The 14,539-nt window shown below is 36.2% G+C and overlaps 1 protein-coding gene across 1 annotated transcript in view; it reads right to left on the minus strand.

The window, feature by feature from the left end:
- The window catches only part of GALNT14 (polypeptide N-acetylgalactosaminyltransferase 14), a 316,785-nt gene that overhangs the window by 78,283 nt on the left and 223,963 nt on the right, over positions 1-14,539 (minus strand). The window contains exons 4-5 of the mRNA XM_081945250.1: positions 5,852-5,919; positions 5,461-5,526 (exon numbers count right to left, since the gene is read on the minus strand). Of these exons, the coding sequence (XP_081801376.1) occupies positions 5,461-5,526; positions 5,852-5,919 (134 nt within the window). The remainder of the gene's footprint in view (positions 1-5,460; positions 5,527-5,851; positions 5,920-14,539) is intronic.

Below are 14,539 nucleotides of genomic sequence, written 5' to 3' on the forward strand. Positions count from 1 at the left end.
CGCAAAGTCCCTGATCGATCCAAGAGAAGGCCTTCAAGCTGGTGACAAAAGGCAGCCTAGGCTGATGAAGTTGGGATGGCCCCAGAATGGAAGGAAACGGAAAGAGAAAGTGTGTCCATCTGGTGAGGAATCCTTTCTGTTTTGAAAAAGACTGCCCAAAAGATGTTGAGATGTTAAGATGTTGGCTATTTTTTGGTCAATGGTGACCAATGGTGATATTTTGCTTGTGGAGAATTTTGCTGATTTTATCTGTGGTGCCTTTGATGTAAGGGAGGAGGGTGATGCCATTGTCCTGTTCTGTGTCTTGGCTTTTTGGGGGAGTCTCCTTTCTGGGGGAGTGTGTGTGTGTGTGTGTGTATATATATATATTTGTTTTCGTAGATTTTCACGGGTGTAGGTATGCTGGTTTTGTTGTATTCGGGTCTTTTCCCGTGTAAGGTTGAGATATATATATATAGTCTTGAAAGCTAGAGTGGCAATAATTTACAATTTGGAAACATGGATCAATTTTCAGAAGAGGAAACTTTAACTTTGCAAAAGATTTGGGATGGAATTCAAAATTTATTGGAGGTAACTGGGAGAATTGAAAAGAAGATAGAGTTTATACTAGAAAAAAAATGATGGAGATGGAGCCCCAAAAATTGAAGAGAAAAATGAATACAAAGATAAGAAAACTAATTATTTGATTTGTGGAGTGAAAGTGGTTGAAAACGAAAAAATGGGAGTATGGAACAGGGAATTTGATGGACTAGAGCTCTACCCCAAATCTCAAGGCACAGAAGAAGAAAAAAGAGAAAAAATGATGGTTTTAAGGAGAGAAATCTTATCAGAAGCACGATTGACAATCAAAGATAAATTAATTAAAGTAGCAAATGGAGGGTGCCGAGATTACCTGAGAGATGCAACAAATAACAAGGTGCAGAGAGATGTCCATAAAAACTTTACCAAGAAAATAAACAGAAGATTAAATCCACAAATGGCAAAAGAAATAAGACTATATGCCTTCTGGAAGGATACATGTTGATATATGAAAGTTGATAATAAAAAAGTAGCTAAGTTTGGTGATTAGTAAGTAGGAATTTAGTAATTTTTAGATTGCTTTGTTAAATAAATAGTTGATAATGGTAACAAGGTACATATTTATGTTGGCTGGAGGTGAGGAAGTTGGATATAAATAATAAATGATTTTGTTAACAAATATTAATGATAACAATAATAATGAAATGATAGAGATATAGTTAACAGCATATATATGTACTGGTTTAATATAAGGAATTTGGATATAATTTGCAAACAGTGACTTGGAAAAAAAGGCTTAGAAATTTTGTCAGTTAATTCTTATTTTGAATATTTATAAAGGTGTAATGTTATTGGATATATGAAAATTGATAACAAAAAATAAACCAAATCTAATAATTAGTAAGTAATAATTTAGTAACTTTTAGATTGTTATGTTAAATAAATAATTGATGATGACAATAAGGTACACATATGTGTTGGCTTGATGAGAAGAAAGTGGATATAAACAGTAAAGGATTTTCGTAAATGATTTTGTTAACAAATATTAATGACAACAATATTAATGAAATGATAAGAGATGTAGTTAATGATATATATATGTACTGCTTTAACATAAGAAATTTGGATATAAATTGCAAATAGTGATTTGGGAAAAAAAGGTTTAGAAATTTTGTTGATTAATTCTTATTTTGAATATGTTATAAAGGTGTAATGTCATTGGATATATGAAAATTGATAACAAAAAATTAACTAAGTTTTATTGTTAGTAAGTAGTAATTTAGTAACTTTTAGATTGTTATGTTAAATAAATAATTGATAAGGGCAATAAGGTACACATATGTGTTGGTTTGATGAGAAGAAAATGGATATAAACAGTAAAGGATCTTCTGTTAACCAATATTAATTATAACAACTAATAATGGAATGATAAGGGATACAGTTAATGATATGTGTGTGTGTGTGTGTGTGTGTGTGTGTATGTGTATGTATGTATGTATATATGTATGTACTACCATAACAAAAGGAACCTGGACACAAATTGTAAACAGTGACTTAGAAAAAAAAGGCATAGAAACTTTGTCAACTAATCTTTATTCAGAATATGTTATAAAGGCTAAAGGCTATTGGATGGTTTTGTAATAATTAATGAAATGTCATCAGGTGGTTGTATTTTTAACTATGGATTATTTTAGGCAAAAGGACACTAAAACAACTTCAGTCAAATGAGAACTATGCTATGTTGATAGTAAGACTCGTTAAGAATCTTTGACATTTGATATGAATATAAGTAATGACTGTGGAAGAGATGCACGAAAGCTAATTGTAACCAATTGACACACTTTCTACAAGATGTAATGTAAGATGATGATTTTTTGGTGTTGTTTGTTTAATAAAAATAAAAAAAATTGCAAAAAAAAATATTGTAAATAACCAGTGTGCCTATACAACTGAGAATATAGTGATTATTCAATTCATTGTATGTTTTAACATGATAATTTCTAATCTTCAAAGCCCCCCCCCTTTTTTTTGTGTGTGTGTGTAAATCAGTGGTTCTGATTGTGATCTGGCTCACAGGCAATTCCTGGGTAATAACCAGAGATGAAGATTCTCAGAAGCAGCCTACGTGGTCTCTCTACACAAGGAGTCCTCACTATCTTTGTGTGTAGAAGATGAATATTTGTACTGAGGAGTTTCTGGGCAGATTTCCTATATGGTTCAGAAATGCAGAAAATCAGAATTATTAATTTCTCAAAGAGCCTCCACACACAGTGGTCCTTCTCTCATGAAGATAGTCTCCTCCTATATGAGAAGAAAGGACTATACAATTTGCTAAATACTGTATCTGGACTACCTTACCAAATAGGTCAGTTGGGCAAAATTCTAGTCAAATGGGAATTTTTCACTAGTCTGGAGAAGAATGCTAGCTGGGGAATACTGATAGAAGTCCACATATCTTAAAAGTTGCTGAGGTTGAGAAATACAGGTAAGTTTTTGACTTACAACACTTAATTTAGTGACTGTTCAAAGTTAGAATGGCACTGAAAACAGTGACTTATGACCATTGTGGCATCCCCATGGTCATGTGATTAGATGCAAATACCTAGCAACTGAATCATCATATTGCAGTGTCCCAGGGTCATGTGGCAACCTCTGATAAGCAAAGTCAATGGGGAAGCCAGATTCACTTAATTGTCCTGTTACTAACTTAACAACTGCAGCGATTCACTGCAGTCATAACTGTGGCAAGAAAGGTTGGGGCAAAATTCATTTAACATCTGTTTCACTTAGCAACAGAAACGTTGGGCTCAATTGTGGTTATAAGTCGAGGACTACCTGTATTGATCTAGCTAATAACTTAGATTTGAGCCCCTACAAAGTTCAAGTATAAAGTTCACTTGCAGCAGAATGTGTGGTAAAAATATTTTCTCCTCTGAAATGGCAGGTTGCTTTGGCAAGTCAGGGCCAGTGAATTTTTTTTCTTTCAGCCCTAAATGGAGTATGATAAACCTAGGACACAACTGGCCACTTTGAGGTGATCACCATCTGCTTCCTGCTTGGCAGGAAACTGTGTTAAAATTAGATGAGAGGAGGAGGAGGAGGAGGAGGAGGAAGAACCATTTGTCTGAAGTGGTGAAGGGTTTCCTGTCTAAGCATGGGGTTGGACTAGAAGACCTTCAAGATCCCTTCCAATTCTGTTATTCTATTCTATTCTATTCTATTCTATTCTATTCTAGAAGACGAAGAGGAGGAGGAGGAGGAGGAGGAGGAGGAGGAGGAGGAGGAGGAGGAGGAGGAGATCAAAATGCATGCCATGTGGGTGAGCCATATGCCCTCCAAGTTACCCCAGCAGTCTAGAAAATTTAGGTATACAGGAAGGCTACCAGCTGGGAACAATCACCTTGTGCAGCTGAACAGAGTGATGTCTCTAATCCAGAGAGGAGAAGGATCAGCAGATCGAATTCTACAGTGGAACATGCTGTCTGAAGAGAGTTTTTGCAAAGCCTTAATTGACATCTATAGTTCTTTTAAGCCAAGAAAAAACACTTGTGTCTTCTTTCTCACCTCTGACTCTGTTGCTGGGAAGAATTTTAATGACAGGGCTCTGTCACTGCCAAGCATTGTTTCTCCACAATGCTTTCACCCACATCTTTACCATGAATACTTATTTAATAAAATTATACTTGCCCTTCAACAAACTTCCAGGATGGTTTTAAAAAAGCAAACTTAAATACACAAGTAAAATTTAATGTGTGAAATTGCAAATAATTGTTACTTTATTAATGCAAATTATTAAGCAGTGGCGGATCATTTTAAAAAGTTATTACAGCTATTGGGCTATTTTGATACAGCAGGCATTCAGGTGAGTGGCTGATTTTTGAAAAACATCCCTTCTACCTTTTTGTCAACTCCATCGGCAGCATTTAGATTGGCCAAATTTATATCAGGCAAATGAGTATTAATTCAATTAGAATTCAACCTTACTTTATGCACATGTCAGAAAGAGAAATGACTTGATGGTGCATTTATCTCAGTTCAGGAAAAACTATCCATTTCTCTTGCAAAGATCTTCCTTATTGCAAAATGTATCAGTCGTGGAGGTTAATGTGCAAAAGCGGATATGCCATGCTTAAGTGAAGTCCTTTAAATCTTCACCCTGATCCTGAACTCAATAGTCCATCAGTGGTGTAGTCATTTTTAAATTAGGTATTTTAGACAATGTAAAAGAATTAAAGATGAGTTTAAAAAAAAACCAAGAGTAAAATATTGATGAATAAAAAAGAGATCTAAAATGCAATTGAGTTTACAATTTTCAAATGTATCATTAATTACAAATTATAAAATGCTGCAGTCCTGAGTACATTTGCTAAAGGAAACCTGACTGAGGCTGAGTTTCATTTTGAAGAAAAATACATTGATTGCTTTATTTTGTTCTTTAAAGCAACAGCCCACAATCTTTTGGGCACCAGGGACTGGTTTCTTGGAGGTTTTTCTGCAGACTGGAGGGGGGCGTGGTTTCAAACACTTCCTGCATCCCGTGAATAGGGCTTAGCTTGTTTGCACAACCCTGTTTCTGGCATGCTGCGGACCGGTGCTGGTCCACGGACAGGGGGTTGGGGACCCCTGCTTTAAAGTATGAAAATAATTTAGAGAACACAATTACATGCACATACACACAGACACACTGCAGACATAGAGATGACAAGATCTCTATGACATATGTTCCAAATAAGTGCCTCATCTTCTTTCATTGATACTGCTTACATTTTCACCAGAAAGCTCCAGCTTAGTAGATTACAACTGTAAAAAGTATGCACATTGGTTGTAAAAGAGTATTTAGGACAGACATTGCACTTTATTTTTCCTATATTGTAAAGCTTTCGTTTTGTCTTTTTATCTTCTTTGTACTCCTTCAGTGTGCTCAGCCCCCCCAAAGCTTACCTTCTCGTCTACTGTTGCGCAGGCATTTCACTTTGGGAAGCTTGATCAGCAAACGGCAATCATCCGCTTTGAAAACACAAACAAAGTGCAATGTTATTTGACTGTTTCTTTTCATCTTTCAAAGGCTTTCACACAATCAAGAGGTCAGAAAGTGAGCATTAAGAACTTGACAGTGCACACTTAAGTCCTAGTGGCAGAATAGAAAAGGATATGAGGCCATTATAATGTCAAGGAACAATGGGAAATCATAATACAGGGGAAAATCTCCTCTTTTCCAGGATCAATTTTCAGTCTCATGAAGGTTGAGACTGTGCGCCAATATATGCTCACACAGATGCACAGTTCCCTCTCTCCCTCCTTCTCAACCCCTCCAGTTTTCAAGTTCACTTACGATCATCGCTGAAGTCATCTACTAATAGGATTTCATGGACCAGATGCACTGGGGTTCGGTTCAGCACACTAAGGAATCATAAAAGAAAATACCCAATGGATTTTCAACAGAAAAACAAAACTGGGGAGAAAAACATCATGCTCAGAATGCATTTCGCTTGGATAGATAACAATGAAGTTGAGGAGAAGGGATGAAGCATTTGCAAAAAGTGAGAGTTATTTAAAGTGATACTACTTAAACAAAATTGGGGCAATCATTCTGATCATTCATATTTTCCAACTTCAGTTAGAAATCCTGTGTCAACAGTGTTTTCCAGAACCCCTGGGAGTTGCACTTAAGCCAGAGGGTTCACTGTTTAGCAATAAAGGTAAAGGCTCCCCTCGCACATATGTGCTAGTCGTTCCCGACTCTAGGGGGCAGTATTCATCTCCGTTTCAAAGCTGAAGAGCCAGCACTGTCCAAAGATGTCTCTGGGGGGCATGTGTCCAGCATGACTAAATGCTTAGGGCGCACAGAATGCTGTTACCTTCCCACCAAAGATGTTACCTTCCTATTTTTCTACTTGCATTTTTACATGCTTTCGAACTGCTAGGTTGGCAGAAGCTGGGATAAGTAACGGGAGCTCACGCCGTTATGCGGCACTAGGGATTACTGCTTAGCAATAGCACTTCGACTTATATACTGCTTCCTAGTGCTGTTACAGCCACTTCTAAGCGGTTTACAGAGTCAGCATATTGCCCCCAACAGTCTGGGTCCTTTTGCTTAGTGCAAAGTATGAGCCAGGTATTCCTGTACTGTTTCATCCAGGATCCAATTTAGATGGGAAGTGTTTTAGAAACAAAGCAGAATCCTCATGACAGGCTGCAATTATAATCACTGTGATGCAAGACTCCCTCAAAGTACCATAGCCACTGCTTGTGTTACATCAATTAAAAAGCTAAGCTGAAGCATGGTACCCACCAGCCGTACTGCTTTATAGTCTGAAGCTGCTCATAAATAAAAAGCAATGCCTGCTCATGGAACCATGAAGTTCAAGTTTGCACTTCTGGATAATAAGATCAACAGCTTTTTATAAAAGAATACCAGCAAACATGGTCAAGGTTTGTAAAAAACATGTAAACTATCAACTCTGCAAAGAAACAATGATATTTGTATTCTATTAGTTGTCACCATCAAAAGAAAAGAAAGATATCTAGAAGGTTTTACAAAAATATTGTTATTTAAAGAATGACCTCTGTAACTAGTCAGAACAAGAGACAAGCAATTTCTGTGGAAAGATAATTTTTGTAGAATGTCTTTAATTATAAGTTGGCTATGGTCATTGTCATTGTGAATACTTAAATTACATGCTAATTTAAACTGAGTCTGGTTTCTTTTAGCTAATGGGATTGCCCAAGCATTTAAAATAAATGTATCATATGAGTGTTGTTTTGAAGATAGCTATTTTCCTTCTTTATGTAATGTAAACAAATTATTCACTATCTGGGAATATAAACTGCAAGTTACTAGTGAAATATGAGACAGAAAAAGATCACCATTAACTCTAAAAAAAGAAAGCTTCAACTAAAACCTAAACCCTTTTCTTTTTAAAAAAAATCAGTGCAATTGGTTGGAAGGATTATATTGATGAATGATATTGATTAATGCTTTCAGGAAAAATTCGGTAAATTTATATACGAATTAAAGAACTATAAAAATATAAATGACACTCATTGTTCTAATCTGAATTTAATCCTGAATTCCCCATTTATATTGATTTAAAGATAACATAATATCTAATCTAATAGGCTATTATCTAAGAAATATGATACCAGCTTTGTTACTGTGAGGTTATGCCTTTTATACAGAATTGGGGAACATATAAAATATATATGTTGGAATAAACGTATGGCAGAAGGAAAGTTGAGCTGAAGGATGCTTGACACCATTAGGCATAGAATCCTTCTGGACAACCTGCAGCAATTGGGAGTGGGCAGCACTGTGCTGTAGTAGTTTTCTTTCCTCTGTGGTCACTTCCAATCTATGTTGATCATATATTCAAGAAATATATGAAGCTATCAGTTCAGGGTCTGCTATGATCAGTATGCAAATGATACTCACTCACCATATTTTTCGGACTATAAGATGCTCCAGACTATAAGACACACCTAACTTTTGGGTAGGAAAACAAGAAAAAAAATCTGCCTCCCAGCAATTTGCCTCCTTGCAGCAAACAACAAAAAGCCTGATCAGCTTCAGCACAGTCTGATTTAACATGAGCAGCTGATTGGCAGTTGAATCTGCCTCCCAGAATACTGCCTATCAGCTGTTCTAGTTGGCAACAGGTGGGGATTATCACCACCTGTCGCCGACTATCACTGCCTCCACATGCCCCATTTTTGGCTCCACACATTCCATTTTCAGCCTCCGCACACCCCATTTTCGGCCTCCACACACCCCATGTTTGGCTGCCACACATCCCATTTTCAGCTTGTTCCAGACAGCAGGGATATGCAGCAGTGGCAGTCCCTGCTGCTTGGAACAGGCTGAAAATAAGGTGAGGCCAAAAACAGGATGCGTGGAGGCTGAAAATGGGGTGTGCAGAGGCAGCGATAGGCGGTGACGGCAATGATGGGAGGTGGCAATCCCCTTAGCCTGGAACAGCTGACAGGTGGTATACTAGGGAGCAGATCCAACCGCCAATCTGCTACTCATGCTAAATCAGGCTATGCTGAGGCGGACCAGGCTGTTTGCTTTTGCTGCAAGAAGGCAAATTACTGGGAGGCAGAGTTCGAAGGGTGGGGGCCAGTGGGTGGGCAGAGCTTCAGCAACATTCACTGTATAAGACACACAGACATTTCCACCCACATGTGGCAGGGGGGAGTGCATCTTATACACCAAAAAATATGGTACATATGTTGTTCCTAAAATGTGCAAAGGCTGATGTTGATGTATTACCTCTGTTGGTAAGACATCAACAGCCACTATGGATGGGAAGGAACAGACTGAGACTGAATCCCTGGGGCTGAATCCCAACAAGACCAAGTGTGGATATATGGGACCCCTTATGTGGCAGAGTTCCCATCTTTCCCAACCATCTTGAAAGAGGGTTGCATTCAAGACAAGTATACAATTTGGGTATTGGCCTGGAGTCACAACTCTTACTTGAAGAACTCTGCACATATACAGATAGTACACCAGCTATGCCTATTCATGGACTGGAGGACCCTTGGATAGTCATTCAAATCCTCTAGTCAGCTCTAGAATGAGCTACTGCAATGTGCTGTACATGGGGCTGCCCTTGAAACTCTTTAGAAGTTATCCTGCTCTGGAATGTGTTGCTGCATGTCATATCAAAATTCCATGTTCTACTTGTCAATTGGCATAAATCAAGATGCTGGTTACAGTATAACCTATAAAGCCTCTTATGACGTAGGACCTGATTACCTGAGGGACCACCTATCCAGTAAGATACACCAGAGTGTATCTTACTGGATACACTTCAAATCCCCTCTATTAAACAATGGCATCTAATAAGATCTCAGAAATATGGCTTTATGGCCATGACCCCCACTCTTTGGATTAGTATTCCTCCAGAGATCAGATTTTCCATATAAACAAAGTATGGATTTTTAAAAACGATTTCTGATGTAAATCATAGATTGCTTGCTTATTTATTTGTTCCTTTGTTTGTTTGTTTACATGGAAAATGTGATTTACAACTCATGACTGGGTTTATCCAATGACAAAATAAGCAATATCATATTTTAATATCATATGTGAATGTAAGCTATACAAATGTACAGTATACTCCAGCCTAGAAAACAACTCTGCCAGTATAATAAAAGAAACCAGGAACACACATTCATAATATCTATTGATATCTTTCCCAAGAATGAGAACACAGTGCAGTAGCAACTATTCTGCATAAATCAGGATCGTGTAAAACTTTTTTTTAAACAAACAAAACCAGAAAATTGCTAGGTATTCTTCCTGACCAATTTCTGTTAACAGTAAACACTTTCCTACATCATTTCCTGAGGGCTGAAACTAAGCCTACCGGAGAAAATTAATTGAAAATTGCTGCTGTATGTTTCTTTCAATGATGGCAAGCCTTTTCAGGCTTCGTTTATTTCCAGGTATATTGTTCTGATTCCATTATATCAAGATTTTTATCATTTTATCTATTTAAAAATTGTACAATACTTTGGTACTTTTCATATAATAGAGACCAAGAAATACCATATGTCTATAATTTCCCCCAAATATTTCCATTATACTATTGAATGTATAATGTTTCATTCTTGAGTTTTCTCCTTACCCCATACATAATGCACAAACATCTCATAAATAACTGGCTCCCGTCTGCCAGCTGACACTAACTTTCTACGTTATATACCATTAAGAGGGGTAATAAATAGATATACAATAACATCTTTCATTTGGTTTGACATCGATTTAAAAAAAAAACAAGATATAAATGTTTTTCATTACCATTAGAATTTTAAAAATGAATTAGAAAACTGAAAATTAATTACTTCCAAAGTATTCAGATTAGACATGCTCCATAAAAACATCCAAATAAACTAACCATAATCTCTAACTGCAAATTCCTGGATGGACTTAAAAATTTCCAAGTATCACTGATGGAAATAAGGAAAAACTCTACTGAGTCAAGGGTCAAACAGAATTCACAGCATGTCACTTTAAATTCATGCCCGTGACTTGTAATTTTATAATCATGTGCTAGATTCTCACAACTAAACATATTCTAGTCCCGCATTCTAAAACACTTGTTAAGGCTATACATTTTTCTGGATCCTTGAGCTGATTTACTCATGGACTTTATTATTTTGTCTAATTATCATGTGAAAATGTAGCTATTGTGGTTGACATGTGGCTTAGCAGATCATCATGTTAATTTTGGTTTATTCAAATCATGATTCAACAAATTATGGCTTATTGCAATGTGCAAATTTAATCAAGGGATGCAAGAGAACCCTATGCCTATTTTCTCCAAATTAAATTCAGTTGTGCTTGGTGGTATTTATTTTGCACTGTAAATACAAAATTAAATGTGGGCACCCTGGTTTTGGAGGAAACTCTTCTGAATGTTTATTTGGAATATATGGCATTCTTTGCACCTCTCAAAGAGGCATCCCTGATTTGCCACCAAACCTCTTGCCATTCAGCAGGGAACTGTTGATGATATTCCATGATATGTATGTTAGAAAGCATAGGCAGTTTACACAGCTATTGCTTCTAAATGTTCTGAACTCTATGTGTAATTGTAATCACTCTGATTCACATCTAGAATTCAAATCTATGAAGTCATCTCCACTTTTTTAACTCAATCTTTCTGTATCACAGGTTGATCATCAAGATTAGAAAAACAGTGATCTACTTCAGATGAGGAGAACAAACTTATTTTCAATAGGATTATTATTCAGTGTGACAGCCCATCTGTGACTTATTAAAGATGACTAACAACAACCATTGCTTTCCCCTTCTTTTATGCCACCCTCACATTTATTTCTGTCTCTCACTTCCCTACCCAGAGTAAAATTTAGATGTGCTGATCTCACTTGTCAACTTATCTTTTAATTACTATTAATATGTTTGTTGGTTCTGAGGGTTTATTTTTAAAAATTGCTAAAGGCAGGAGCTGACTTCAGCAAATTATTGGAATGGAATTATGTCAGAACATGGAGACAGGAGAGCAATATTACACCTGGTGGAAAACTTAACAGGTACCACTGCCCATTGCCTAGGGCGGTGAGGGGGGGTGGGAAAAACAGCAAGCAAATAATGTAATGAGCAAACATAGTGGTATTAGTAACAATTGTCTTTTATCTTAGTGTCATATAAATTTTGCATAGTTGGAATAAATAAATTGGATAAATCAAATGCTTCTGAAAAGCACCAAAGCAGGCATAAAACCTCTCTCAAAATTATGTCTCAACCACTGATAGGCAGACTAGATTGACTTTTGTTTGTAAAGGTAATGCTGGTTATCCTGGCTTTGGACAGATACCCGTAGATTATATTGTTAATTTTTTAACAGAACATGATGACTACTTACTATTTCTGGAGTGAGATTTGCCTTTTTTCAGTCTAGCTATAGAATAGATTCAGTATAGCTATAGAAGAGGGTCAAGCTATGGGAGAATAGCCATAAAAGCTGACATACTGTAGTCTATATGGGATGAAAATACTTAAGTTCTATATAAAAATGTTCTAGGAAATTATTGCTCGTTATCCTGTATTTTGACAGAAGTAGACATCTTCTTCATACTTCATATAATATCCTTGTGCAATTATCTAGGAATGAACAGAATATAATTACCTATGGCTGCTTCTTGAAATGTTTTCACATGTATTTTCAACCTGCAGAGCAAGTAAATTATTTTCTAGCTGATCCAAGCAGCTTAAAGTGCTTAGAATTTTTTTAAAAGGCACACATCAAATTATCTGCAAAACAGTTTGACGTTTTAAATTTAAAATTTCAATTTTTTGTTAAGCAGAATATTTTATCTTTAGAAACTTTAGAAACAGTACAGATCAGGCGTAAATACGAACATATATGAAGCATAAAGGATATGGGTTTTTTTTCCTGTGCAGTTCTACTCCTAGGCAATGATATGCAGATGAGCCAAAATCTAGCTTTTGTTAGCATTTCATTTTGTCACATTTTATGTATATTTCCATCTGCTATCTTTTACAACTTTCGGAGTACACAACTTTGCCCCAAACGTGCCTTAATATTCTTTGAACACATCTCAAAGGGTCTCTCCTCATTTAATCAGCCATGAAAAACAGTTTATGCTTAAAATAATACACTATGTTTTGCAATGTGTCTACCATATCCATTAATAATCTATAGAAACTCTTTACCATTCCAAAGTTGCACTACAGAAGACGCCATAAAACTAAGGAAGCACATTCTAACATAAAGTCAGGACATAGGGAAGTAACTATCTTGAAAATAAGTATTGGAATAAAAAGCTCCCCAGAACTCCAATATACAGGTAGCTTTTTTCTACTATCTGCCCTTGGCATCACATACTGTAGTGGAGTGTATCCATATATAGCGAATAAGGAAGTTGTGAATGCATTTGAAAAGAATTACTGGTTTGCCAACAAGATCAAAGTAAATTTTATATCGATTTTGATCCTACCATTGTACTTGTAACTTAAAAGGAGATGCCAAGAAAGGCTTTGGGGATGAGGCTGTGATAACCTTTCTTTTTTAAATTTAAAGAGCAACAATGCCTCCTAAAGTGCCTATGACTGACCTTATGGTTGGAGGCCTGAATAAACAGAATTTTTAATTCTGGTTTCCAAAAAGAACCCTGTTCTATTTAATCCTTATACCGTAACTGGTGAAAAATGGTCTGCATTTTAGCCCAGAATAAATTGCAGAAAGGGAAGAAGGTGGATTTAGCTATCAGGTAAGTTTCCGATTTGTTATCTAAGTCGAATATTAGAAAGGAAACATTTTGAAAAATGTGACCATCCATCTCCCCGGAGATGTCAAAATGCATATTAGAAAACGGAAATTCATCAGATCTTCTTAGTTGGACCAGACACAAGGCACACTAAAAGAACAATCCATAAAAGCCATCTTCTAAGAAACAAGGTCTCTAAAGGTCTTTTTACAACCTAGCCTTTTACATGGCCTCTAGATAAAATGAAAGTTTCTAGGAGGGAAACACACTCTCCTGCCAGAGGCCATCTTGCCCTGGCTATTTCTGCATGCAGATGTTTCTAATGACACATGCCACACAAAATCAGAAAAGGACCAAACGAATTCCTGGACGGACATAATCACAGACTCTAGGAAGGACACAGAGAGAGACATGTGTTGAAATGTATCCATGGAATTGTGCCTCATCTCCTGCATACTTCTACTATCAAATCTTTAAACAATAAATTATGTTCCTATTTTCCAGTTATGTGCTATGAACATATGTGAGCAGAAACATTGATTTAATTTGATGGAGCCAAGAATCTACTTACTTGCTATTGCTCTATATTTAAAAATGTAGCAAAACTAGGGTTTTTTTCATTTTAATTACAAAAATCTGTGATTTTAAGAAAGTTCTTAACAGAAAATCATTTTTATTTTATTTGTGTCTTTATTACTATAACTGAAATTTATGAAAACAGTTAGGAAAAACCCACTGAATTAACCAAGAATTGCTGGAAGAATACCTTGGTGGATTATGTCCTGCATCTTTACTAACACAGACAAGAAATTTTGTATGTGATTATTTATGAAACCAGTGTATCTCTATGGCAACACGTTAGGACCAAGCAACAATAACCTAAAATCCTCAATGGGCCAAAGGTTACAGATATTAAAATCAAGAGGAGAGCAAGAAAAGGGAAAGGGGATATAAAATAAAATATTCCAACATTCACAATGACTAATTGTGAAATAGATGGAGATTGCACCAGGATTATCTATATAAATGAGCACTGATTACTAGGCAGCTTTCACATGTTTCTCTCAAATACCTACTATCTTTTTGAAATTCAAGAGTTCTCTTATATGAATGTCAAAAAAGTAAAATAGGAACAGGGTTACATTCTTCTTCCCTGATTAGCATGAGAGAGAGAAAAAGGAAAGGAGGGAGGGAGAGAGAGAAAGAAGGAAAGAGGGAAAGAAGGAAAGAAAAAAGAAGGAAAGAAAGAAAGAAATAAGGA

Source organism: Natrix helvetica (assembly GCF_964273705.1).
Source record: "Natrix helvetica genome assembly, chromosome: 2".
NCBI classification, from domain to species: Eukaryota; Metazoa; Chordata; class Lepidosauria; order Squamata; family Natricidae; genus Natrix; species Natrix helvetica.